Genomic DNA, 26,797 nt, shown 5'->3' with positions numbered 1-26,797 from the left:
AGACAGACGACCACGAGGGAGAATTATTTATTTATTTAATTTTTCCTCGTGTTCATCTGCCGAATCCCCATTCTCCCCCCCCCCCCACCCCCTACCCCCCCAACCTGGTCCCACCTCCACAGGCTTCACCTGGTTTAAAAATGCACAAAGGGTGCAATGGCAGGTCTGAGATGTGCTTTTAAACGCTACTTGGGTAGCAGAATAAGTGCTGCCGGCCCAGTAGAGTAGCTTTTAATTTAAAGGCCCTGAGTATATGTTGTACCACATTACTAGGGTATGTGCCAATCAAGTGAAGGCCAATTTTCCATCCAAAGGAATTAGCACAAACACTTTAATACTGGGTAGCATCTGATAAAATGCAGAGTCCTACAGCCAACAAAAACGAATTTCAGCAAACAGTTTGGGGTAGGCAAATATGTTTGGGGAAAGCCACCTTAAGATTGATAGGTCTAACAGTGAGGAACAAGAAAAATGCAATAATTACCCCATACGCTGGTGTATGAGTCATTAGATTTTTGTTTTTCAAAAAACAAATAGCCATTTTAGGTTTGTTTTTTGGTACAAAAAAAAAAGTTTGGCGGAAGGCCATCAAAACAGACAATGGATATCCACCAAACTGTAAGTAACTTGAAGGGATCTGCAGTGACAGCGGTTCCATTCAATGTACAGAGATGACCACTGGGTCGGCTGTTATCTCTAATTTTGACAGACGATACTCCATCAGGATTGCGGAGGTGATGTCCTACACCACCATGACCTATTGAGTACCATCCTTCAAACGTACCTTTTTTACGAAGGCTTTTTCACGCAAAGTCGTTACAACGAAACCGGCATCGCGACGGAGTAATTTCTACATCCGTCTTTACAACGAAACATTCTACGTCCATCTTTACACCAAAACGTTTTTAAGAACGAAAGGCATTACAACCTTGTGCAGAAGGTTGAGACCATATATCGGTTATTCCCAACGAGAGCTGATGAGATACATACAGGGCGAGCTGGAGAAACGAGGCTAAGGGAGGATAAGTGCCTTGACCAGTTTGTAGTTCCCGCTCAACCGGAACTGATGAAGATAGCTCTGAGCATCCAGTCAGGCTCCCCAACGGATGCGGCTCAACCTAAGATCTTTAGGAACCAGTTGGAACTTCTTATAATTCACATAGGACGTATGGCAGAGCTATCCTTTCAGGCAAGCTATGTACCCCCTGATTGGAAAACAGCTCAGGTAATCCCGATTAAAAAAAAAAAAAAGGCCAACCTCCACCTGTCCCATCTGGACAATTTTCGCCCTATTTCGCTCTTACCTTTCTGCACTAAAGTGGTGGAGAAAATTGTCAATGCCCAGATGGGTAAATATATGGAGGAATGCCAACTCCTCCACCCCTCACAGTCAGGCTTTAGAGCCAACCATTCCACAGAATCGGCTCTGCTCTTTTCCACAGAACTGCTTCGTAGGAAAGTAGATGAAGGGCGGATGGCCGCTCTGCTGCTACTAGATCTCAGTGCGGCATTCGACACCGTCTCGCATCAATTACTACTCACCCGTCTCAGGGAGGCTGGGGTTGTATGGCCGACTCATGATTGGCTGCGTTCGTCCTTGCGGATAGAAGGTTCCAAGTCCACTGTCCCCCCTTTAAATCGGAGGCACGATCTTTAAAGCAAGGGGTTCCTCAGGGCTCTATTTTGAGCCCTACTTTGTTCAATCTTTATATGGAACCCCTGGCGAAGATAGTGGAAGCTTACAGGGTAGAGATTGTGTCCTACGCTGACGACACGCAGTTAGTGGTGACCCTATCCCAATCCCCGGAAGAGGTGGCCGCTAATTTCTCCACCTGTCTAGGGGAATTGGCAGGCTGGATGAATAACAACTACCTACGCCTCAATGGGAGCAAAACCGAGCTACTAGTGATGGGGAAAGCGCCGTCAATCTGGTCTTCAGCGTGGTGGCCGCCCGAATTAGGGCCCACTCCCAACCGCTCTGAGCAGGTGAAAAACCTGGGAGTACGACTGGACGTCAATCTGTCCTTTGAACACCATATCAGAGAGGTTGCAGGCAAGTGCTATGACATTCTAAAAAGTCTGCGTAAAACCTTGGACCTACTCCCCGCTACTGGTAGGAAAACGCTAATACATACCCTTGTCACCTCTTATCTGGACTATGGGAACTCACTGTATATCGGTCTGAGTAAGAAAGGGCTGCACCAACTTCAGTGCGTTCAGAATGCGGCCGCTAGGTTGGCATTGAATCTTCCCCGGAAGTCGTCCGGGAGTCGGGCCTTAGTCACCTTGCATTGGCTTCCCATCCGCGAATGAATTGTGTTTAAAACTATGTGCATGGCACAGCGCATCGCACAGGGAAAGGGCCCTATAGATCTAAATTTACTAACCATGTATCGTCCTAAGCGGCTACTGAGATCCCTAGGTAGCATGCTCTTTCAGGTTCCGCGTATTTATAGAGCACGGATGGGCGGTCGCTCTTTTAGATACCTGGCCAGTAAACAGTGGAATGCACTTCCGATCGAGCTCCTTATGGAACCATCTGAGGTGAGGTTTCATCAGAAATTGAAGACTCACCTATTTCCCAAGTAGTTAGGCCCAACTTTTTCTCTATGCCTTTTGTGCTCCCTGTTTCGGACAGTTATTGTAGTTTTTCTTGGTCTGTATACATAGCGCAGGGACACACTGATATAAGTGTAACCAGGCGCTTTATAAACTTTATTGTTATTATTATTATTATTACAACGAAAAATGAAAATGTATTAATTTTAATTTAGGAACAGTTTTATGGCTAAGAGAATGGGGCGCCCAGATGTCGGATTTAGGGGCCAGGGCTGAGGAAGGGACAGTTTTACAGCCAAGATCTTGGGGGGGGGGGGGGAATGAAGCGCATGGAAGTCAGACTTAGGGCTCACTGCTTCTGAGAATGAAAAACCAGTAAAAAACACTTACGTGCACCGTTGGAGGTAGCGCTGAATCAGCCTCACGGAACCTGGGCAGAGTGCAGACAAGGAGGTGCTGGTGTGACATCCTCTGTTTCTTTTTTCTTTTTTCTACAGAGTTTTATATAGCGCAAACTTGACCCAAATTGACTATCAGAGCGCTTTACATAGCACCAGTTGCATGAGGACACATTCATTTTTATTTGGCACTGGGATATTAAGTGATTTGCCCAGAATCACAGGATGTTCTGCTTCATTGCCGAGACTCGAACCCAGTTCTCCGGATTCGAGGTCGACCTCCCTAGCCGTTAGGCCAACTCCTCTCCTCTGTTGAAGGGTCTGTCGACAAAAGCAAGACACACCAGGCCTGTGGTAAAAACAGACACCACAGACCACGCAACAAGGAGGAACTGACTGAGAAGCTCAGCCATCGGCTACAGAGCAACGCAGGACACAAAACACTGCAGCACCTCTGCAGCCAACAAAGTCACCTGTCGGTGGAAAAGAGAAGACAGCACCATTTATGGGGAAACTGCAAATTTCACGAAGGCTAGGATTGTAAAATGAAGTGCTGTAATCGACCGGGTTAACAAGTCATTCGTTCTTTTGGTACATTTAAAAACACTCTATCTAACGGCGAAGTGATGGACTTCGGCGTAGAATTTGACGTGATAATGCCAGCTTCGTACTAACGCTTTCCGTTTAAAAGCCATCGGCAATACGGCTTTGGTTATAGTGCCATACATCCCTGCCTGACTAATGCTAGGACCGTATGCTCTTGTAATACCTAGCACGGGGGTCTGTGGCCTCATTCTCAATCCTTCCAAAAAGTTCCTTACCCTGGTTCATGATGTTCTCTCCCCCAGTCCCATCTCATAGATTGCCAAAACAAATGTCTTCCCACATAGATCTGTTTTCAAGCTCCTCACATTTCACAGTGAAGATTTTAGTTTTAGATTCTAAATGACATCATATCCTGATGGCGAGTTGGTCCGCGTCAGAGAGCTTCTACAGTTGACTTTCAGTGGAATCATCTCTTAAGTTTGTTCTGTATGTGAGACTTGATCTTAGCAATGTCCGCCCCAATGTTCAACCTCAGTTTGAGCAGGTTCTCAGTTAAGGATTTCTCAAAGTCCATTTTCAAACCTATCAGCCTGAGTTTGAGATCGTGTCATGTAGGTAGCGTTCACTTTTGACACCATTTTGTAAATTGTAGGCTGGTTACTGCACTTCAGCACCAATACTACTGGACATGCATTTGTGATAGTGTGGCTATAGTGGTCATGCAGGTACTGGGCACCAGCTCCCATGCCAGCCTTCACCAGGGACCCACTTTGTCAAGCGGAGCACCCAGGGTAGCAGCCCTTTTGAAGGCTCCCTTTGAGGGCTTCGTGGTTTGGTTAGGTAGCTTGGCCCAGTAAATGGGCTCACAGCATCAGTATCAAACAGTTCTACTTGTTGATATTGGTAACTATCCTCGGAGCTCTCCCCCATTTCAATCAATCAATCAATCACTTGTAAATCGCACTACGTACCCGTGAGGGTCTCAAGGCGCTGGGGGATTTGGGGTGCTGCTACTGTTTAAAGAGCCAGGTCTTGAGGAGTCTTCTGAAGGCCAGCAGGCCTTGGGTCTGCCGTAGATGGGTGGGGAGGGTGTTCCAGGTCTAGGCGGCGAGGTGGGAGAAAGATCTTACGCCGGCAGCTGTTTTTGGATGCGAGGGCAAGGGCGGCGGAGCGGAGCTGGCAGGTGGGGGTGTAGAAGTGGAGTCATCTGTCGACGTATGGTGGTCCGGTTTTGTGGAGTGCTTTGTGTGTGTGGGTGAGGAGCTTGAAGGTTATCCTCTTGTTGACGGGGAGCCAGTGCAGGTCTCTCCGGTGGGGTGTGATGTGGCTGTGGCGGGGGATGTCGAGGATCACATGTGCAGAGGCATTCTGGATGCGTTGCAGCCGTCGCAAGAGTTTGGCCGACGTCCCTGCGTAGAGGGCGTTTCCGTAGTCCAACCTGCTGGTGACGAGGGCCTGGGTGACAGTTCTTCTCGTTTCGGTGGGGATCGACTTGTAAATCCTGCGGAGGGTGTTGAAGCAGGAGGAGGAGACGGCGTTGACCTGCTTAGTCATGGAGAGGGTGGAGTCGAGGATGACCCCTAGGTTGCGTGCGTGGTCGGTGGGTGTTGGGGCTGTTCCCAGGGTGGTCGATCACCAGGAATTGTCCTAGGCTGAAGGGGTGGATCCGAGGATGAGGACCTCCGTCTTGTCCGAGTTCAGCTTCAGTCGGCTGTTCTTCATCTATTCGGCAAAAGCCTTCAGTCCTTCATGGAGGTTGGTTTTGGCGGTGTGAGGGTCTTTGGTGAGGGAGAGGATCAGCTGGGTGTCATCGGTGTAAGAGATGACGTTGAGGTCGTGCTGTCGGGCGATGTCGGCGAGGGGTGCCGCAGATGATCTCTGTGACATTAGAGCGGAAAGGGGGGGAGGCGTACGCTCTGTGTTCTGCCGGAGAGGAAGGATGTGGTCCAGTCCAGGGCCTTCTCTTGGATCCCGGCGTCGTGTAGGCGTGTCCGTAGTGTACGGTGGCAGATCGCGTCGAAGGCGGCTGACAGGTCCAGGAGGATGAGTGCTGCAGTTTCTCTGTTGACCAGCAGGGTCCTGATGTCATCGGTGGCGGTGATTAGGGCGGTTTCGGTGTTATGGTTGCTGCGGAACCCAGACTGGGACAGGTCCAGGATGCTGTTCTCCTCGAGGTAGAGGGTCAGTTGTTTGTTGACGGTTTTCTCGATGACCTTTGCCGGGAACGAGAGCAGGGAGATAGGCCGGAAGTTCTTGAGGTCCTTGGGGTCTGCCTTGGGTTTCTTGAGTAAGGCGTTGGTCTCAGCATGCTTCCAGCTTTCCGGGAAGGTTGCTTTCTTGAAGGAGATGTTGATTACTTTCCGGAGATGGGGTGCGATGGCTGTGCTGGCTTTGTTGAAGATGTGGTGAGGGCATGGGTCTAACGGTGATCCGGAGGTTGTCGGGGGTTGTCTGGCGGTTGCGACGTTGAAGCTGTCGTGGATGTTGGCGATCTTGCGGTGGAAGGTGGCAGCCAACGAGTCGCACAGGTCTTGCGAAGGTGGAATGTCGTTGGTGTTGGAGCTGGGGTTGGAGAGTTCGTTAACGATGTTGAAGAGCTCTTTGCTGTTGTGTGCATTGTTATATAGGTGGTCTTTGAATGATGCCCTTTTGGCAGATCTGATGAGGTGATGGTGTCTGCGGGTGGCATTCATGTGGGCTGTGTAGCTGTCTGGTGGTGTTCTCTAGTTTTCGGCATGTTTGTTTGGAGGCCTGGAGGTCTTCAGTGAACCAGGTGGCTTTCTTTCTGGTGTGGCTGATGGAGGGTGTCTTGAGCGGGGCGAGGGTGTTGGCACAGTCGTCGATCCACTGTCTGAGGCTGCGGATGGCAGTGTCTGGGTCGGTGGGGTCGGCGGGTGGGCTCTGGGCGAGGATGGTGGTTAGTTGGTCTTCGGTGACTTTGCTCCAGCGGCGCCGAGGCATCTGTTGGGTGTTGTGGTGCGTGGTGGGCTTCCTGAAGGTGAAGTGGATGCAATGATGGTTGGTCCATTGGGGTTTGGTGGTGTGGTTGAAGGAGACGTGGGGGCTTGTGGAGAAGATGGGATCAAGCGTGTGGCCGGCAGCATAGGTGAGTGTTGTCACGAGTTGACTGAGTCCGAGGTTGCTGAGGTTGTCAATCAGGGTGGTGGAGTTGGTGTCATTGCTGTTCTCGAGGTGGAAGTTCAGGCTCCCAAGGAGGATATAGTCCGTGTAGGCGAGGGCGTGTGTGCTAATGAAGTCAGCAATGGAGTCGATGAACTGTGGTCAGGGTTCGGGGGGCCTCTTCTCCTTATCCTGGTGAGCTCAACATCTGCTTGGGGCCACCTTCAAATGCCTCAGGGTTAATTTCCTTCATATTCACCTCCATGTTAAGGGAATCTGCCTGTCTCCTGTGATGGTGCAGACTCAGACTGCCAATACCTTCCTCCTTAGTGTAGTGAGCCAAGTGCATCCAGGTTGACGTGCCATGGTTGTGACCCCCGCGTGGCCCTCTCTTTCTTTGAACTCCTTCGTGCCACTCAATCCCACATTCCCCATGGGAGATGCCACTGGCGGCTTATGCCATGGGCGTGAGCCATCTTTGTAGAGGGTCAGAGACTTCTTCGCACGTTGTAACCTACAGCTCCTCCATCTTACCGGAAGTCCAACTTCTTGTTTATTTGCATGAGTTAGTGCAGTCAACAAATATTCTTCTTCAAGATAGTTACAATGGAAAGATGGTTTAGGGTGTTTTTGTTTTCCCTCCCGTTATGTGCTAGACGCAGCAGTGCACAGCCAAGATTCAGTGGTAAAAGCACCACCAGAACACTTCTGCAAAGCTAAGAACTTCCAGCTGCATGTTCCTCTATCATGACAAACATGCACATTTTTCATTTAGACTTCAAGCCCTTTGTTTGACCAAATTTGGGGAACACTGCAACTGGAGTTGAATATCAAGGATGTGGGGACCAGCTCACAATAACACTTATGCATTGGAAGATGTGATGTAATCTGAGCGATTGTAGCTAGGCTAAAATCTTCAACTTTGATTATTGCTTGTCCTTTTCCTGTTTTCTTTGTACCTTTGTCTAACATATTAATTGTAATACGGTACACTAAGGCCTTCATTAATATACATTAAGGGTCTTCATTAAAAGTGGCCTGTAAACTGGTATGGTATTTGGTGCCCCCCGTCACAATGGGATATCTGAGGTTCATTAGCAGTTGGACTTTGAATGCAAAGTGTACTGGTTATTCTTTGTTTCTGCCCAGATTTTCACCTAGAGAATTCAGCTTACTTTAGCAGTCAGTCACTGGTTGAAATTGTGCGGGCCTGTGGTGTTTCATCATTACTCGTAGTTCTGATGGGCCCAGTAGCTCCCATTACTTGACCCATTGCAGATTACAGGTAACTCGTAACGAGAACTTAAGTAGAGAAACCAAAGGTGCTGTGTTCCTCTATCTTTTATGTGCTGTTTTATATGTTGGGTTAGTTCATTTCTAACACACAAAATCATCAGGGAGTATATTAGAAACCAACACCCTACTTTTCAAGTAAATACATTTTGTTTTTGCTGCTGTTTTATTATGCTTACCCATATTGTCAACTTCTCTATATTATACTTTTACTCTACCCAACTTTCTATTCAACTGCTTGTGCTGGAATGTCATGTAAGCAAGAATTCAATCCAGGATTTTGTTTACTTGAAAAGTTTCTGTTACTTTGATCTCTGGGTGGGCATTCTAACCACCACTTATTGTATTTGGCCAAGAGGTTGATTTAAAGTTTGGTGGTCAGAGGCACATCTGTCGGTATGGCGGAGTACTTATCTCCCACCATACCGAGGGACCTCCACCCCAAAATGAAGGTACCATCCTTAAAAATTTTAAATGTTTTTGTTTTTTCAAAAATAAAATCCCAAAGCAAGATTTTGTTTTTGAAAAAACAAAGATTAATGACCCTCACTCCAGGGGTCTTATAAAAGTTTTTATTGTCCCTTACATTTTTCATAGTGGTACAGGAGAGTATAAACTGTCCATTCGACCACCCATTCAAAATTGTGTGGCCGGTCAAATTACTATACCTTTGACTTGCTAGCGGAGGAGTATGTCAGCGACAGAGAATAAGTAGTCTCAGTCGCTGACAAATATAAGGTACGCCGTTCTGTAAATCAGGTGGGTGGTCCTTCAGTTTGACAGAGAAGATACTACTTCGCAAACTCTAAATAAGCCCTAACTCTTGTTGTCAGCACGTGGACCTGGAGAGCATGTGGGATTGTGCACAGAATTCTGTTCACTCCAATGAGCACTCGACGCACTCCACAAAACTCCATTCCAGGAATAACCGGCCACCTACAGTAGGAGTGCTTTGCTAATCTTATTGCAGTTCCATAAAGTCTAGCTCACCCAGGGATCCGGCCTCACCAAAACTGCTAAGGGAGAGTATTGCTATTCTTGAGCCTTATATCAGGCATATCCTAGATGTATCTTTCAGCATGCACAAGGTGCCTGATGGCTGGAAGCAGGCTGTGGTTCTTCCACTTCAGAAGAAGCCTAACATCAACATGGCGAAATTGGATAACCTCCGCCCTATCTCGTTGCTACCTTACTTAGCAAAAGTGGCCGAGAAGGCTGTAAACCTACAACTTATGGCCTATGTGGAGGAAACCAACCTTCTCCATCCTACGCAGTTTGGTTTTCGGTTACTCCACTCCACAGAGTCAGCCTTACTTATGGCCACGGAGGCCATCCGGCAGGGTGTAGATGAGGGGCATACAATGGCTCTCATCCTTTTGGACCTGAGCGCCGCGTTTGACACTGTAGCACATTACACCTTGCTGCAGTGTCTGAATAAGGGCGGTGTCTCAGGCGCGGCACTAAAATGGATACAATCATTTCTGACGGAACGCAGCTTCCAGGTCAGACTAGGAGCCCATTATTCTAGAGCTGTGAAACTGGAACAGGGTGTGCCCCAGGGCTCTGCCCTGAGTCCCACCCTATTTAACTTGTACGTATCTCCAGTGGCTAGTATAGTGGAGGACTTTGGAATAAGGATTGTGTCATATGCTGATGACACGCAGCTGGTTGTCTCGCTATCACAGGCGCCGGATCTGGCTGCATCCAACTTCAGAGCATGCATGCAGGAGCATGGGATGGGTATGCTCAGACGTGAGTCCCATGCTCTCCACACCACTGGAGTCAAGCTATCCTGGGTGAAGACGGCTGATAGCCAGAAACCGGTCCTAGGATGCTTGATCCCGGTCCAGGAAAGACATGGCTTGGCAGTTCGGGCTGGACTGTTCCCATGAGGCACAGGGTCAAGGCTGATTTGCATCCATGTCTGAACTGGGGTGGTGTGGAGTGCAAAAAAACCGATGGATTTAGGCCCAGATCTCTGTACTGGGGTGAATGTATGGCATTGTTCTGCATTCTGTCCATCAATTGTTGTTTTTGCACCGTATCAGTCAAGGCACTGGGCCGAGGCACTTTCAGAATCTCATCACTTGCTATAGGCCCGTCCGGTCTCTTAGATCTACCGGGTACTGGCCTGGTGATGATTTCTAAAGTCAGGAAGGCCCGTATGGGTGGTAGATCATTCCGGCTCTTGGCGGCCAGGAGCTGGAACAAACTCCCTATCGAGCTCCGGTTAGAACCTTCTGAGATGAGGTTCAGAAGAGAGCTTAAAACCCACTTGTTCATTCACTAATAGACCTAGGTACTTCAGCCTGGGTATGGGGCTCTGAATCTCTCACTTACTACAGCGCGGGGACACGCCAGTGGGCGTAACCAGGCGCTTTATAAACCTCCTTATTATTATTATTATTATCATTGTTTACGATTAATCTTACATTTATAAACTAAAAAGAATATGGCCTGTGGAGCAAGGCAAAATGGCTCCTGTTTAAGCAGACTCAGCGCTATGCTCCCTCCCAGCTGTGTGAGCACAGGAGAGAGGAAGCGGCGCGCTGATCCCGGCTTGAGCGGCGGTCGCTGCAGTGGTAGCCAAATTGATACACAGCTCATGAATTGCTGCTCAATTCTTCTGGAGGTGACGACTCCACATGCATCTTGGTGTGCTTTGCTGGTCCTGGTTTTGGGATAACCTCCGCCCTATCTCGTTGCTACCTTACTTAGCAAAAGTGGCCGAGAAGGCTGTAAACCTACAACTTATGGCCTATGTGGAGGAAACCAACCTTCTCTATCCTACGCAGTTTGGTTTTCGGTTACTCCACTCCACAGAGTCAGCCTTACTTATGGCCACGGAGGCCATCCGGCAGGGTGTAGATGAGGGGCATACAATGGCTCTCATCCTTTTGGACCTGAGCGCCGCGTTTGACACTGTAGCACATTACACCTTGCTGCAGTGTCTGAATAAGGGCGGTGTCTCAGGCGCGGCACTAAAATGGATACAATCATTTCTGACGGAACGCAGCTTCCAGGTCAGACTAGGAGCCCATTATTCTAGAGCTGTGAAACTGGAACAGGGTGTGCCCCAGGGCTCTGCCCTGAGTCCCACCCTATTTAACTTGTACGTATCTCCAGTGGCTAGTATAGTGGAGGACTTTGGAATAAGGATTGTGTCATATGCTGATGACACGCAGCTGGTTGTCTCGCTATCACAGGCGCCGGATCTGGCTGCATCCAACTTCAGAGCATGCATGCAGGAGCATGGGATGGGTATGCTCAGACGTGAGTCCCATGCTCTCCACACCACTGGAGTCAAGCTATCCTGGGTGAAGACGGCTGATAGCCAGAAACCGGTCCTAGGATGCTTGATCCCGGTCCAGGAAAGACATGGCTTGGCAGTTCGGGCTGGACTGTTCCCATGAGGCACAGGGTCAAGGCTGATTTGCATATGGCCATGTCTGAACTGGGGTGGTGTGGAGTGCAAAAAAACCGATGGATTTAGGCCCAGATCTCTGTACTGGGGTGAATGTATGGCATTGTTCTGCATTCTGTCCATCAATTGTTGTTTTTGCACCGTATCAGTCAAGGCACTGGGCCGAGGCACTTTCAGAATCTCATCACTTGCTATAGGCCCGTCCGGTCTCTTAGATCTACCGGGTACTGGCCTGGTGATGATTTCTAAAGTCAGGAAGGCCCGTATGGGTGGTAGATCATTCCGGCTCTTGGCGGCCAGGAGCTGGAACAAACTCCCTATCGAGCTCCGGTTAGAACCTTCTGAGATGAGGTTCAGAAGAGAGCTTAAAACCCACTTGTTCATTCACTAATAGACCTAGGTACTTCAGCCTGGGTATGGGGCTCTGAATCTCTCACTTACTACAGCGCGGGGACACGCCAGTGGGCGTAACCAGGCGCTTTATAAACCTCCTTATTATTATTATTATTATCATTGTTTACGATTAATCTTACATTTATAAACTAAAAAGAATATGGCCTGTGGAGCAAGGCAAAATGGCTCCTGTTTAAGCAGACTCAGCGCTATGCTCCCTCCCAGCTGTGTGAGCACAGGAGAGAGGAAGCGGCGCGCTGATCCCGGCTTGAACGGCGGTCGCTGCAGTGGTAGCCAAATTGATACACAGCTCATGAATTGCTGCTCAATTCTTCTGGAGGTGACGACTCCACATGCATCTTGGTGTGCTTTGCTGGTCCTGGTTTTGGGCTTTCTTGGCGGCCATTCTAAGCTTCACTACAACTGGCCTCTTGGGAGTATGCCGCTGAAGGGCCAGCAGACATGGGGTGTGCTCCCACCAGCGATTGTATTTGGCTCTAGGCTTACTCAGGAGAAATCGGTGAGTGGTGGCTGCAGCGCTGGGACTCTCAAGCAGCTGCTCCTGAAGTCGGAAGTGCCAGAGTCTGAGCCCGTGCAGCTGGGAACGCTGGACCCATTAGAGTTGAAACGAGGGGTGTTTCAGCTCCTGGGACTCACTCCTCCAGAGTGGATCTCTTTTTGAGGGCCTGGGGCTTAAGAAAGACACCCACATTGCAGAACGACTGAAGAGGCTCCAGTGGATTTGCCGAGGGGCTGACTGAGGGTTTCCGAGGCCCAGTGAAAGACAGTATGCTCCGTGGCTCTCAATGTTACTCTGATTCCCTCTTGCGCACTAAGTCGGCTCTCCTAGAACTGTCCAGTAGATCCACAATATGTCATGAGGATCTGATAATGCAACAGCCCAGCAGCCACTCCACGGACCATGTTAGTGATATCACACAACGAGTAAAGGGAAGAGGGTGGCATTGATTCCTGGTCAGACTGGAAAAAAAACTTGGCAGTGAAGTCTGTACCTTCTAGCACTAACCCGCTCACTATGACCTCAGTTGACGGAGGCACAGAACTGTGCATGGCACCCGCCAGTAAGTTAATTCTAAGTGGCAGGAGCCAGAAAATGGACAAAGGCCGTGAAGTGTGTGATAAAGATATCAAGGCACTTGATGAGCCCACGGAGCAGGGTGCAGGTTCTTCTCTTTTACAGAAGGCTCAGATTCCTCTTGTTCGTAAGAGGTGGATTCTGATTCAACTTCGCCATCTCGCCACTCGCTGAGTGGGTTACCCGAGCTCTGGCGCCGCATCTTGACAGATAAAACAGCACAGAAGTTTCCAAACACAGATGACTGATGCTGCCAAGAGAATTTGGAACCCAGCGGCCTCTGCTTTAAAATCGATTACTCAGCGACTCAGCAAGTTTATCACTATGCTGCCAATCTACAACAGAGCCCCAAGTTATTTGTGACTCTGCCAGATCTGGCAGAAGAGCCATAATTGGGGCTTATATATCGGCCCATTAAACAACACCAAGAGGAAACTCGTGCAAATGGATGAAAAGCCTGGGTCGCTACAAAGATGCTTCAGGGAGCAATGAGAAAGATCTCTAAAGCATGTATCGAGATTGGAGAAAGGCTATCATTGGTGGAGACTTGCATCTCTTTGCTGGAAACAGGCCTGACGAGACTCAAGGTTCAATCAAAGGCCCAGGAATCACATATCTCGGGCATTCAATGGAAGCTTGAGGACTTTGAGAATAGAAAACATCAAAATAAACTACGTATCCTGGGCCTCAAAGAGAAGGTCGGGGCAATGAAATCAAGTCCTTTATGGTACAGCCGTTCAAGGGGGCCTTACCCAAGCTGGAGTCTTGGACCTGGGAACAAGAGTTGCAGGGAGTCCATAGGTTTCCCTTCATGCTAAAGCAACAATCTCAATCACCAGGGTGGTACCCCTACACCCAGGGCAGTTATTGTATATTTCTGCAATTTCCTTCTGAGGCAGGCTGTCTTTAAGAAGGCGCACCCGGATTCAAGACTAAGCTTCGAAGTGCGTTCTTTTTTTTTTTAAACAAGGTCAGACCTCTACCATGTCACTCTTGAATGCCGCTGGAGACTGCTGCAACTCATTAAGCCATCCAGGACAAGGGGACTGAGGCCTACTTGCTAAACCCGGCGTGGTTCACCTCAGAAATTAAGGCTAATGCGTTTCTGGACGTACTTGGGTAATGAGCCGAGTTGCTGATTTTGTTACCTGGGAGGGGAGACCTCTTCAGGATCAATTGTTTTTTTATCTTTCTTGTTTTTCTTCTCTTTTTTGGGTTTTTCTATGTCCCTTTGATGGTTCTAGTTTGTGAAGGAAAAGGTGTATGAAAATGATCTTCAGGACAGGGGATAGATATGTTCTATGGGCACTGCACATATGTACCTTTTGCTGTTATTGTTCTTTTCAGTCTGAAAGAGGGATTTGTAATGGATGTAATGTTCACTGGGGTAGGGCGAGCTCAAGAGCCATCACTCAGACTTCAGTCAGATTGCATTTAGTAGTGAGGGGGCGGATGTGGGGTTTGCAGGATAGGGTGATCTGGGTGAGGGTCAGGGAGAAGGGGGTGGGTAGGGTGGTAAATGCTAGAGAGGTTGAGAAGCTCGAGAGGTTTATCTAACTTCAGTTCTTTGTTTGGTATTTGGTTAGAACGTGCTCTTTGTTAGACAGGGGCATGAAGCTGGATCTGTGTGGACTGAATTATTTAAATCGATGTAGATGGCTCAAATAGCTCACATGCGTATTGCGACTATTAACATTTGTAGGCTTAATGATTATTCCAAAAGGAGAAATGTAGCGGAAGAGCTGAAAATGTTGTGGGCTGATTTAGTCTGTCTCCAAGAAACTCATGTAAAGGGGGATAGGAAAAATCTCCTGGAAATGTTGGGATATCATCTTTTGGGGTACACTACACAAGGCACTAAAACAAGGGGGGGGTGGCAGAATTGTCACAGAGAAATGCTTGTATTCTGATGCGGAGCACCTCCGATAAATACTAAAGGTGGGTCTTAATAGAATGTCAGTTTGTTGTGGGGTCTGCCACACTCGGTTCCATTTATGGCCCTAACTTGGATTACCCTACTGTTTTAGATTATTTGGCTACTGAGCTGGTGCTATGGCCATACCAAATTATTGTTTGTGGGGACCTGTACATAAATTTGGCTGGTGGGCAGGAGGGATTAAACGTGGGGGTTACTCGGGTAGGAAGCCCAGGGTCTGTGGTACACTTCAGAATTTTAAACTGAATTAGGGCCTGGTGGATATCTGGGAGAAGTTTAAGGCTCCCGATCCTTGGTACACATTTATTTCTGTTCTGCACAAGAAGCATGTCATACTAACCACTTCTTTACATCCGTGAGTTTGATTAGCGGAATTTAAATTGAAAAATAGCCACAGGTTCGGTCGGATCACAACTCGCTGGTGATTGAAATATCTTTTCTGGGTAGTTATAGGTCTCCACAGACATGGGTGTTCGACAGGGGGTTATTGTCCAATGCAGAATATCTTTCACATATGAAAGCATGAATTCTGGAATTTTTAGAGCGGAATAGGGGTGCGCCTCTGTTGGTGTGGTGTGGGATACTCTGAAGGCGGGAATAAGGGGGTAGGCTCTCTCTTTCAGTCTTAGCCTGCAAAGGACCATTAGGCAGTTTTTGAGGAATAATGTCAGCTAGCTGTTGGCATCTGAGGCTCAACTGGCGGAGTCTGCAGGAGAAGGGGGCGAATTTCAACAAAGTTTGCATAAACTTGCAGTGATTAAATCTGCTATTAACAAAGTATCAGCAGGCAGGGCTGCTGAAAAATAATTGACTCAAACAATGTTATGAGTACAATTAAATGGTTGGTCGATTCTGGCGGATCGGACTAGCCAGAAAACAGTCCAAGGAGAAATATCCGAGATCAGAGCCATGAATTGTTTATTGGTTACTACTGCCCGTGAGGCAATTCGGGAAGCTTTTAGAAAATGTTTATAAGGATTTGTATGAAGCTGAAATAGAGGACGACGAGCAGGGCATTCTGGATTATCTGGACTCAAGTGGGGGCAGAAGAGTTAACTCCGAAGGTCAGGCTATTGGGGAGGCCCCTTTCAGTCAGGAAGAAATAATTGAAGCGCTTAAAGCCCTTTCTTTTTGCAAAGTGGCTGGTAAGGATACAACTCCCCTGGAGTTTTATAAAGGGTTAATTTCTGTCCTTGAATAGGATCTGGCATGTACCCTACGGGAGATGCAAAGTGGACTACAGGCTCCTCTTTCTTGGGCAACTTCTAACATTGTGATTTTTAAGGCAAAGTGGAACCCTGTGGCTAGAAAGTGTGGCGGAGATATTAGGTTTAGCAAGCAAACATTATTCGAGCTACTCCCCAACACTGGGGGCTGTAAGATATCTCAGATTTATGATTATTTTTGGGGCTTGATGCCAGATGATTTGGAAAAGCAGTCAGCCAATTGGCCTTGAGGGGGAGGGGCCATGGATGGCAGTTTTAAGGGGGCTCTAGAACTTGAACATTTGTTACTAGTATCTGCGGGGTTGCAGGCACAACATTTCAAAACTAATTTCAGCTTGTGTTACACTCCTGCTAAAATAGCGAGTTGGAGGACGGACACCAGCATCTCTTGACCTCCATGTCAGCTCTTGGAGGTAGATTTAATTCATGTGTTTTTCATCTGTCTGGCTTTAGATTCCCTAAAACAAGAGATGTCCTATTTTTTGCCGACTGTCTTGCACAAAGAAGGGGTATTAACTGCATAGTTTACGCTCTTGGGAATTCACAACAATGTAAGTAAGGGTCAAATCTTTGTGTTTTTTACAATGGTGGTAGTCCGTATTTGTATCGCTATAGTCTGGCTGGATTTGGATCCCCCACATTTCATCAATGGCTGTCTAGATTACTGTCAATGTTTCATCTACAGAGCAGCCTATATATTCTCAAGGGTAGGAAGGCCAGGAAGAAGGAGAAGAAAGTCTGGGCCCCTCTGGTAGAATGGGAACAGGGCTGGCTCAATTAGTATTTAAATTTATCATCAATTGATTGGACACATTCTGTGTTTAACCTTAATTTTGTATGATAATCTCTGCTTGAACGGTTTAAAAATGGTGTATTAATTCTAGGCTGAATCAGCGGGCATCTATAATCATAACAATGATGAATTTGTATTTTATCAACATAATCATGTACTAATTGTTATGGTCTATCCTGAGAAGGGAAATTGGCTATCAGACCTTTGTTTTCCCTTTTTGTTAGCTAATGTATATGAATAGAAGGTGTTCTTTTTTCCTTCTCTTGTCTCTCAGATTGTTTAAATTAATTTGTACTTCTCTTGCGCTAAATAATAAAAAATATAAGAAAAGAACGTGGTCTTATGACGCCGTCGTCTGGGTGCAATAAACAACATATTTGGTCTTTTTTTTTTTCCAACAATTTAAACCTTTTTCTACCCATTACTCCTTTACTATTATGGGTGGTTTCACATAATAGTTTGATATCCTCTGAGATTCTATCAGTGACACCCTAACTCAAGGGCTCTCAGACCACCCCTGAACTGAAAAGCCTTAAAAGGCCACAAAGGAAATGGAGACTAAATGAAGAAAATACATTAATGCAGTTAGGAAAAAGTAATATCTAGATCTTATTAAAAAAAGAAAAATCTTACTTGAAGATAAATTTCTAGTCATTTTTCTACTTTGTTTAGACCATCCAGTCTTCTCTTCTAGACTTTTTCCGACGACCCACTCTGATGTAGACTCTCTCTGCTGCTTTCTTCCAACTTGTTATGGTCATTGAAAGAAACAATGAAGTAGTTGCAATCCTTCCTATCTGAAAGAAGTCACTAGGTTAAATTAGGAATTTTTCTTTCTGATCCTACCTCAGCTGACTTTGGGAGTCCCCGTGGGGGTCAACCTTTTTTCCCTAGACACCTTAATATGTATATATGCCCCCTTGTTAACTTGGCCAAAGATTGCCAAGTGGAACTCCATTGTTCTGTAGACTACACCCACTTCTAAATTCGTTTTTCTGATGATCCACAACCATGACATGACTAGGAGCACCTGTCTTTGATACCCAGTACTGGATGAATTCGAACTTTCTTCAATTATAAACATACAACACTGGTTTCATAAACCTTGATGCCATGGGTAGGTCTTCTTTAGTGGCTAGCCCTTGAAACTATTTTTTTTAAATTTACCACCATCTAATACAATCAAAAAACAATTGTTTTTAATTCGATTCTGGGGTCTTTCTAAGACCACTTACAATAAAAAACGTTTTTTTCAGTTTCAGTAACTCAGGCCTATTTTGTCTCTCCTTTCCAACAAAAAAGAGGAATTGGTGGTTAGTTCTGTTGTAAATAATCAGCTTGATCATTGCATTTCCCTTTCACAACCCTAAGCAACAGTGGTGTGCGCCACTGGGGCACTTTGGTATTACAGGAGCCGCAGACATTTTTGTGGCCTCCTTCAACAGTACACATCACACAACTGCTACACTGGGCCTGGCACGATCTCAGTGAGGCGTCCCCTCATTTTCATGGGGATGTGACCCCAAGCAAATGAAGGTTTTTTTTCCCTTTGCACCTGCTGTGTATTAAAAGCGCACAATCAAAGGATAAGTTAGGGAGCGTATTGACTGACTAAGGGCTCCCTTTCAATGTGGGGAAATGTGGTCCCAGTCCTCCTGCTCCAGACGTACCCCTGCTAGCGGGTACAGTGAGGCGCTGCACACACCTTCAGCGAGATCTCTGTCCCCCTTCTAAATGCTGGCTGGTTGCCACCAGCAAAGTAAAACTGACAGTTTTAAACAGCAGGCCCGCCTTATACTAAAGGGCTGCTTCACAGGGCACCATTATAGAAAACGGGGTAACCCAGTTAAGTGTCAAAAGGACATGGGTGTCGATCAGTAAGGAAAACAATTGGTCCCTGACACAACTGAATATACTTCAATTAATAAGTATATTTATGGAATTCAGTACAAAATTTCCAAATACAAACACATCCAACAAACAATTTAGTGGTCACTGGAGATCAATTAAATTGCAAACATCAATTTATTCTTTATATCAAAAACATGGAGAACATACATGGGACATGGTATGTTGCACAGTTATTTCCAAAAGAGGGAGAAAGGGGTAAGAAATAAGTGCTCATGTGTGAGACAGCAAAGGAAAGGTAAGAGTGCATCAAGAGATATTTACAATGTACAAGTTAAAATATTCCAAAAGGAGGGATCCGACCAAAGTATTACTGATGAAACCGGTACCCCGACAACGGTGGGCCTACCCCTAATTGCATTTACAATATCACTTTTAAATCTGTAGCGTGGCAGTGCTGGTGGGGCTGGATGTTGGGTGTAGGCCCCTAGGGGGATTTGCCGATGTTTTGACCCTAATGCCAAAGGGTAAGTAGACTCCTCAGCTGCAGGTCTTCCTCAGGACAGGTAAGGGGGAACCCGACCACGGTTGTGGTCTGATGGACTCAATGAAATGAGTCAAAAGTCAATCAATTAAGTAGGAAAATACACTGGGGGCGAATCACCACGGAGTTCCACCTCGGTTTTGCGGCATGAGCCCTTCTATGAAGTTGCTACCATAAATAAAATGAGGCGCTTGAAATCTGTTAATCTTAAGTCGACTCAAGGGAGATGAACCGCATCCGTCGGTATCTCTCAAAAAAACAGCCTCACCCGCTGGGGTCATGCGGTGTGAGGCCTTGTGTTGAAACTACACCCATGTGATTCATGCGCTGGGTTCTTAAGCTGAGCAAGAAGGAGACGAAACGCATCCGTCGGTTTCTCTCACGGCTAGCCTAGCCATGAGAGAAAGGGCAGGCACACATTTTCAGCTGCTCTAGGGAGAGTGCATTCATTGTGATAGTACTTATTGAGGGAGAATAAAGGCAGCTGAGAAAGATAAGAAATAATTAGCAATCTAAGACAAAAGGGATGGAAAAGAACCTGCAATAGTGAGAGAAAGATACATGAAGTCTAAGATGGTGAGATAGAGACAAGAACTGAAATCACAACTAGCTAACCTTAGTATTGAGAAGCCATAAAGTTCTACTCCTAAGAACTTTTTAATACACATAATGAACTGCTTGTACTGTTGTTAACTGTCGTACTGACATTTCTATTTATACAACGTATGTTTTATTTTGATTTCCCGCTCCATTATTAGATTTTATTTTAATACCATTTAATGTAGCACTCACTGCATCTGACAAGGCGTTGAAGCACTTCAAGGTGAATAGTGAGCAACTCCGAAACCCAAGGTTAGTGGTTAACCTGGTGGTTATAATATTCACTTTAGTCCTGTGCTCCAGTCCATGCTTTTACCAAAGCTTCTTTGTGATGGTCATTAATTATATTAGCTAAATAATATGTACAAAGGAATGTAATGTTATTGCGAGTTAGTGATATGCGAGTTCATGCAAAAGGATTGTGGGTGAATAAATGGATTGGAGATTTTAGAGAATTGGAGGGTTGCAGTCAAGTGAATTACATTCACACATGGACACTCCAAAAACATCGCAAGGAAAAGAAAACTAGAATGTGGACAGTTAGCTTTTATTGTTAAGCATTTACAGCAGATGTGTGCACCATGTGTTTTTTTCACTAGACTATTCAATAGTTTAAACACTTCTTTATTCTCTCATTTTCTTCAGTTTGTTCGCTCTACTGTCGAAAAAACACAACAAAGTGCTAGAGCAGGCAACGCAGTCCCTGAGGGGAACCCTGGGCTCTGATGACATGCCGCTTCCTGACTATGTGAGTACCGGCTGCATGCCTTAATACGCCTTCTCAACCAAGCGTCATACTGTCATTTGTGACTCTAGAAGTGAATTTTGAAGAGGTGGGGGGGGGGGCCTCACTTTGCGACACATTTAAAATTGATGTGGCCACCTGCAGAGATCATAGGTATGTATGAGCGTGGGTGTAAATGTTTGCTTAAAATGTTTAAATGTAGGTATATATATATATATTTTTTTTTTCCATCCTACTGGCGGTCGCCAGTAGATAGTTATAGTTAGGACCTAGGGGACATTGCCAAAATGCACACAAGGTCGCTGGAGATATTTCCACATGCTCCATTACACAGCTGTAGTGTGGAATACGCACTAGACATTTACCCTACTTGGTAGCTCTTACTAATTAGCCAGTAGAAACTACTGCAGTTGGGTAGACATTTTTTGCAAAACTGTGGACTCTTGTTGGATAAACGGGCAGGTGAGGTTCCTTTCTGGCCCTAATGCTTATTTCACAGAAATGAAACCTCATCGTGAAGCACTTCCAAATATAAACATAATAGGTGCCCCCAATTGAAGCTCCACTTCTGTAAAGGACAACTGATACTAACTTCCTTGGCTCGACAAAGGCAAAGCAAGTGTGTTTTCTCTGCAATTCCACATTGAAAAACAATCTGAAGTCCTTGGTGAAGGTGAATGCATTGTTGATCTATCAGAGCGCAATCTGTAGTGTCTGTGACAAGTGGGTTCTTTTTTGGCCTCTCCTGGTGAGAGCAGAGTCCATGGTTCTCCCTTTAAATGACTGAGTATGCAAAAGTGCAGAATTACCTTAAGGCTTCACTCATTTGGTCCTGCCCACCTTAGTAGTATGCAATTCAGACACATATAGCTAAGCTACTCACACACACACAAAACCACTCACACATCATACTGCACTCACACACCCACTCCCAGACCCATGGAGCTGGAGCCATTCAAAAACCCACGCCCACAACCAGAAAACTACTCACACACCCTTACAGCCATTCATGCACTCGCTTACAGATCCATACAGCCACTCACTCACCAACCCATAGAGGCAATCACACACCCACTCACAAAGGTTAAATGTTCCAATTAGGAAGTATATCTTTAAAATCCTTCGAAATTCACCCCCACAAAAGGTTACATGGACAATATAGTTAAGAAATAGCATTAAAAAAACCTATGAAATTCACACAAAAAAACAAAGGTGACAGGGATGTTATAGTTAGGAAATAGAATTAAAAAAACTTAGAAATTCACTGTAAAAACCAAAGGTTGCAGGGACATTATAGTTAGGTTAAGATTTCACTCATACAAAACCATTTTAATTCAGCAGTTATGCAGCTGAGCTAACTATAACTTATGTGCCCGCAATGCACTGCTTACGACACCACATATTACATCACTCATGACATGGTGACATTGCTGATGACATCACTGAGGACATCTCAAATGACATCATCCACAGAATGGCTCTCACACCAACGTATACCCCATATAGCCTCTTATACATCCACTCACACACACACACACCCAATCACAAGACCCATACAACTATTGGCACACACCCAATCACTTACTCATACAGCCACTCACAATGACTCACTCACCCATACAGCCACTCACTCACCCGTACAGTTACTAACAGAGCTACTCACTCACCCGTACAGCCACTCACACATCCATCCACTCATCTAACAAACCATGTACATACCCATTCACACATCGATACAAGCACTCACGCCCACTCACTTGCCTATACAGCCACTCACACAGGTAAATAATGTGCAAATCAGCCACTCACACACTGACTTACCCATACTCTCAATTAAACAGCCACTCCCTTACCCTTACACCCACTTACACACCCAGTCACTCACCCATAGAGCCATTCACACAGCCGCTCAGTCACCCATCCAGCCGCTCTCACACTCAACCTCTCATACAGAAACTCACACACCCATACAGCCACTCACACACCCACTCACCCACCAATACAGCCACGCACACTGTCACTCATTCACCGATACAGCTCCACCCATTATTACATTAAGCTTTTCCATCACATTTGCTACTCAAAGTGTAACTATAGCAAGCAAAATTGTACACTTGAAGCTTTATTACTGTCATTTACTTCTGGTCAGGCTACAAAAATAACCTATCAGAAGTTAGAAATGGCCTGGATTTCAGCTTCTAGAGAGTAGGTAATATTTCCAGAAAGTACCACTGTACAGTGAGACTGAAAATACTTCAGAGGCCGCTGGTGCCAGACCAAGATCACTTTATGGTGTTAACGCTGACCCCAATGACCACTCATGGAAATAGTCCATGCTATGTTAACACAGGCTAAAACTGTACTTTTTTTTTTTTTTTTTTACATTTTTATTGAGTTCCCCCCCTCATTTTTCCAGTAAATCCAATGCATTTTTACAGTACAGATATTTCGTATTGATAATAAAAAGAAAAAAGAAGGATAAATAAATAAAAGAAAAAAAGGTGACATTTCACAAAATTCCAATACAATCAAAATTCATATTTTTACCCTCTACTTACTCCTATTCTTCCATTTCTCAATGGGTAACCATATCCTACCCCCCAATGTCCTTGCCCTTCTGCCTTTCCTATCATAGATGGCCTTCTCCAGATTGTATGTGGAAAGGAGCCTTGCAATCCATGTCTGAAATGTAGGTGCCGTCTTATCAAGCCAAGCCCTTGCAATAATAATCCTGAAAACTGCCGTAGCCATAAACAAAAATTCTGTGTGTTCATTATTATCTCCTATATTCACCCCTAACATTATCAATTCATCCGACAAATTAATCTTCATCCCCAGAGAGCCCTCCAGGAATTCTTCAATTGCCAATTTTAATGTATAAAGTTGTGGGCATTGTGCAAACATATGTACAATATTGGCACTACTTGAATTACATCGTGGACAAGTTATTCCAGTGCTACCCCCCCATTGGGCAATTCTAGCAGGGGTATGGTAGAGAGAATAGATCGTCTTATAATGCTGAGTTTGTAACGTAGCCGAGCACAAAACCGACCGACCTAGATCTAATGAGGCTTGTAATCCATCGGGGTGTGCCCCTACTTGTTCCACCCATTTCTTAGTATATTTCTCTCTATCATCTGTTTTTAATGCAAAAAATTCTGCATAGAGTTGCCTAATCGTTGCCCATGTGCTACGCTCCAAATAGTCCATTATCCTACAATGAGACATCCCTACTGGTCCACCCTGTTTCTTATAAAAGTAACTCCTGACTTGTAAGTATTTAAAGAAATCACTTCCTGGAATCTCAAACTTAGTTTGGATATCCTGAAATAGTAAAAACACTCCTTCTACATCCAGCAAGTCCCCTAATTTTTTAATCCCCTTGGCATCCCACTCCTTCATAACTGTGTCTCTGAAGATCTCTGCGGGAAAAGCATTATTTGTATATAGCCTAAGATATCTGTTATACCTCCCAATTCCTAACTTTTTCCCAACGGCCTTCCAGATTTTATAAATTGCACTTAGTGTTTCTTGAACCTAGTTTGTTTAAAATAGGCATAATCCACTGTGTTCACCAAGGCGTTCCCTGTCTCCTTGCCCAGGACCGCCTCATAAACATTCACACAACCCAATCTCTCGCCACTCTGGCTACTACCTCCTAATAACCCTTGCGAGTATTGGAGAGCTACTGCCCAATAGTATAATCTAAAATCAGGTGCCCCCCAACCCCCTTTCTCCCTCGATAGTGTCAAAAAACGATACGCCCTACGTGTCTTCCCCTGTGCCCATATGAGCCTGTTCAAAATTGCTTCTATTCTATTAAACCATGTGCAATCAAAGTATAAGGGAATCGCTCTGAGAATATATAGAAATTTTGGAAACGTAACCATTTTAATCATATTAATGCGCCCCATTAGCGTCAAATGTAAATTGTTGACTCTCTCTAAGTTTCTTTTAACCTTCCCTAGGAGCGGCTCCATATTCATCTCTACTACTCTATCCAAATCCGCTGACACCCTAATCCCCAAATACATTGCTTCTGGGACTACTCTCGTATCCTGGAATATAGTAAACCTGTTCTGCACTATCTGCGTCTTTCCTCTATTTATAAGATATCCCGAGAACGCCCCGAAGTCCCTTGCCTCTTGCTCTATTTCGACCAGAGCCCCCCCCGGTGCTGCTGTTGTGATTGCTACATCGTCCGCATAGGCGAATAATTTATATTCCTGTTCGTGTATCCTGTCTGGGGGGATCCTGTGATTGCGCGCAAGCCTTCTTAGCAACAGGTCCAGGTATATAGCAAACAGTAAGGGTGAAGCTGGGCACCCCTGCCTGGTCCCTCGCCTGATCTGTACTGCCTTCGTATATGATTTGTTAATTCTTATCCTAGCCGACGGGTGTTTATATAGTGCCTGAACTGCCTTTATGTAGCCTTTACCTACCCCAGCCCATTCCAGGGCTTTCCACAGATAGGCCCAGGAGACCCTGTCAAAGGCCTTTTCAGCATCCAAAAAGATAGCCGCGACAGGGTCTCCTGCCACATCGGCTGCATCCAGGACGGTGATCATCTGTCTTGTATGTTGGGTAGTCCCTTTGCCTGGAATAAAGCCATGCTGTGCCGGGGACACCAACCCCTCGATAACCCTACTCAGCCTTTTCGCTAATGTTTTAGAAAATATTTTTGCGTCTGCATTCAACAGCGTAATTGGCCTATAGGAGCCTGGCTCTGTTGGAGGCTTTTCCTTTTTTAGTATCACGATTATGTCCGCCCCGGCCCAGGACTGCGGAACAACCCTTCCCTCCTGCGCCATACAGCAGATTGCCCAGATGTCTGTTCCTAGCACATCCCAAAAAGTCCTATAAAATTCTACAGGAATTTGATCTTGGCCTGTAGCTTTGCCGGAGGGGAGACTAAATGTCGCTTCTCTTACCTCCTGTATCGTTAGCTGGAGGTCCAGTTTTCCCCTCTCTTCCATACTTAACCCTCTATGGGGTATCTGTGACAGGTAATCTGTAATCCTTAGCTCAGCATTACTTGGGTCTTGCTCATATAGTGTTTCGTAAAACCTCCTGAAGACTTCCTGCACCTCCTCCACCTTATTAACTATGGCCCCTGTACTATCCTTGATTTCTTTTATTTCCCCTGCAGCTAGTGTTTGCCTAGTCCTAATTGCCAACAAGTGGCCCACTCTCTCATAAAATTCATAGCATTTTTCTTTTTTTGCTATCAATCAATCAATCAATCATGCCATTTGTATAGCGCACTACTCACCCGGGAGGGTCTCAAGGCGCTTGGGGGGGAGGGGTATGCTACTGCTCGAACAGCCAGGTCTTGAGTTGTTTCCTGAAGGCGAGGTGGTCCTGGGTCAGCCGAAGGTGGATGGGGAGGGAGTTCCAAGTCTTGGCAGCCAGGTAAGAGAAGGATCTTCCTCCGGCGGTGGCTCTTCGGATGCGTGGTTCGGATGCGAGGGCGAGGCTGGTGGACCGTAGCTGGCGGGTGGGCGTGTAGAAGGTCAGGCGGTCGTTGAGGTACTTGGGGCCCAGGTCGTGGAGAGACTTGTGTGCGTGGGTGAGGAGCCGGAACGTGATCCTCTTGTCGACGGGGAGCCAGTGCAGGTTCCTCAGGTGGCTGGAGATGTGGCTGCGTCGGGGGACATCCAGGATGAGTCGGGCGGAGGCGTTCTGGATGCGCTGGAGTCTTTTCTGTAGCTTGGCTGTGGTTCCGGCGTAGAGGGCGTTTCCGTAGTCCAGTCGGCTGGTGACGAGTGCCTGGGTGACAGTCTTCCTGGTCTCGGTCGGGATCCAGCGGAAGATCTTGCGAAGCATACGCAGGGTGTTGAAGCACGATGAGGAGACGGCGTTGACTTGTCTGGTCATCGAGAGGGAGGGGTCCAGGATGAAGCCCAGGTTGCGTGCGTGGTCGGTTGGCTTGGGTGCGGTGCCCAGGGCTGGGGGCCACCAGGAGTCGTCCCAGGCGGAGGGCGAAGATCCCAGGATGAGGACTTCCGTCTTGTCCGAGTTCAGTTTCAGGCGGCTGTCCTTCATCCACTCGGCGACGTCTTTCATCCCTTCGTGTAGGCAGGTTCTGGCGGTGTCGGGGTCTCTGGTGAGAGAGAGGATCAGCTGGGTGTCGTCGGCGTAAGATATGATGTTGAGGTTGTGCTGGCGTGCGATGGCTGCGAGAGGTTTCATGTAGATGTTGAAGAGGGTGGGGCTGAGTGAAGATCCTTGCGGGACGCCGCACATGACTTCGGTGGCCTCGGAGCGAAACGGGGG

The 26,797-nt window shown here is 46.4% G+C and overlaps 1 protein-coding gene across 2 annotated transcripts in view; it reads left to right on the top strand.

Annotated features, from left to right (window-relative positions):
* Window positions 1–26,797, top strand: part of DYM (dymeclin) — a 1,345,000-nt gene that overhangs the window by 1,020,485 nt on the left and 297,718 nt on the right. For both annotated transcript variants that reach the window (XM_078674786.1, XM_078674785.1), the window contains exon 14: window positions 20,422–20,524. In XM_078674786.1, coding sequence (XP_078530912.1) covers window positions 20,422–20,524 — 103 coding nt within the window. The remainder of the gene's footprint in view (window positions 1–20,421; window positions 20,525–26,797) is intronic.

This window comes from Lissotriton helveticus, chromosome 2_1 (assembly GCF_964261635.1).
Source record: "Lissotriton helveticus chromosome 2_1, aLisHel1.1, whole genome shotgun sequence".
NCBI classification, from domain to species: Eukaryota; Metazoa; Chordata; class Amphibia; order Caudata; family Salamandridae; genus Lissotriton; species Lissotriton helveticus.
Note: the sequence above shows the minus strand (reverse complement) of the source record. Positions and strands in the feature narration are given on the sequence as shown.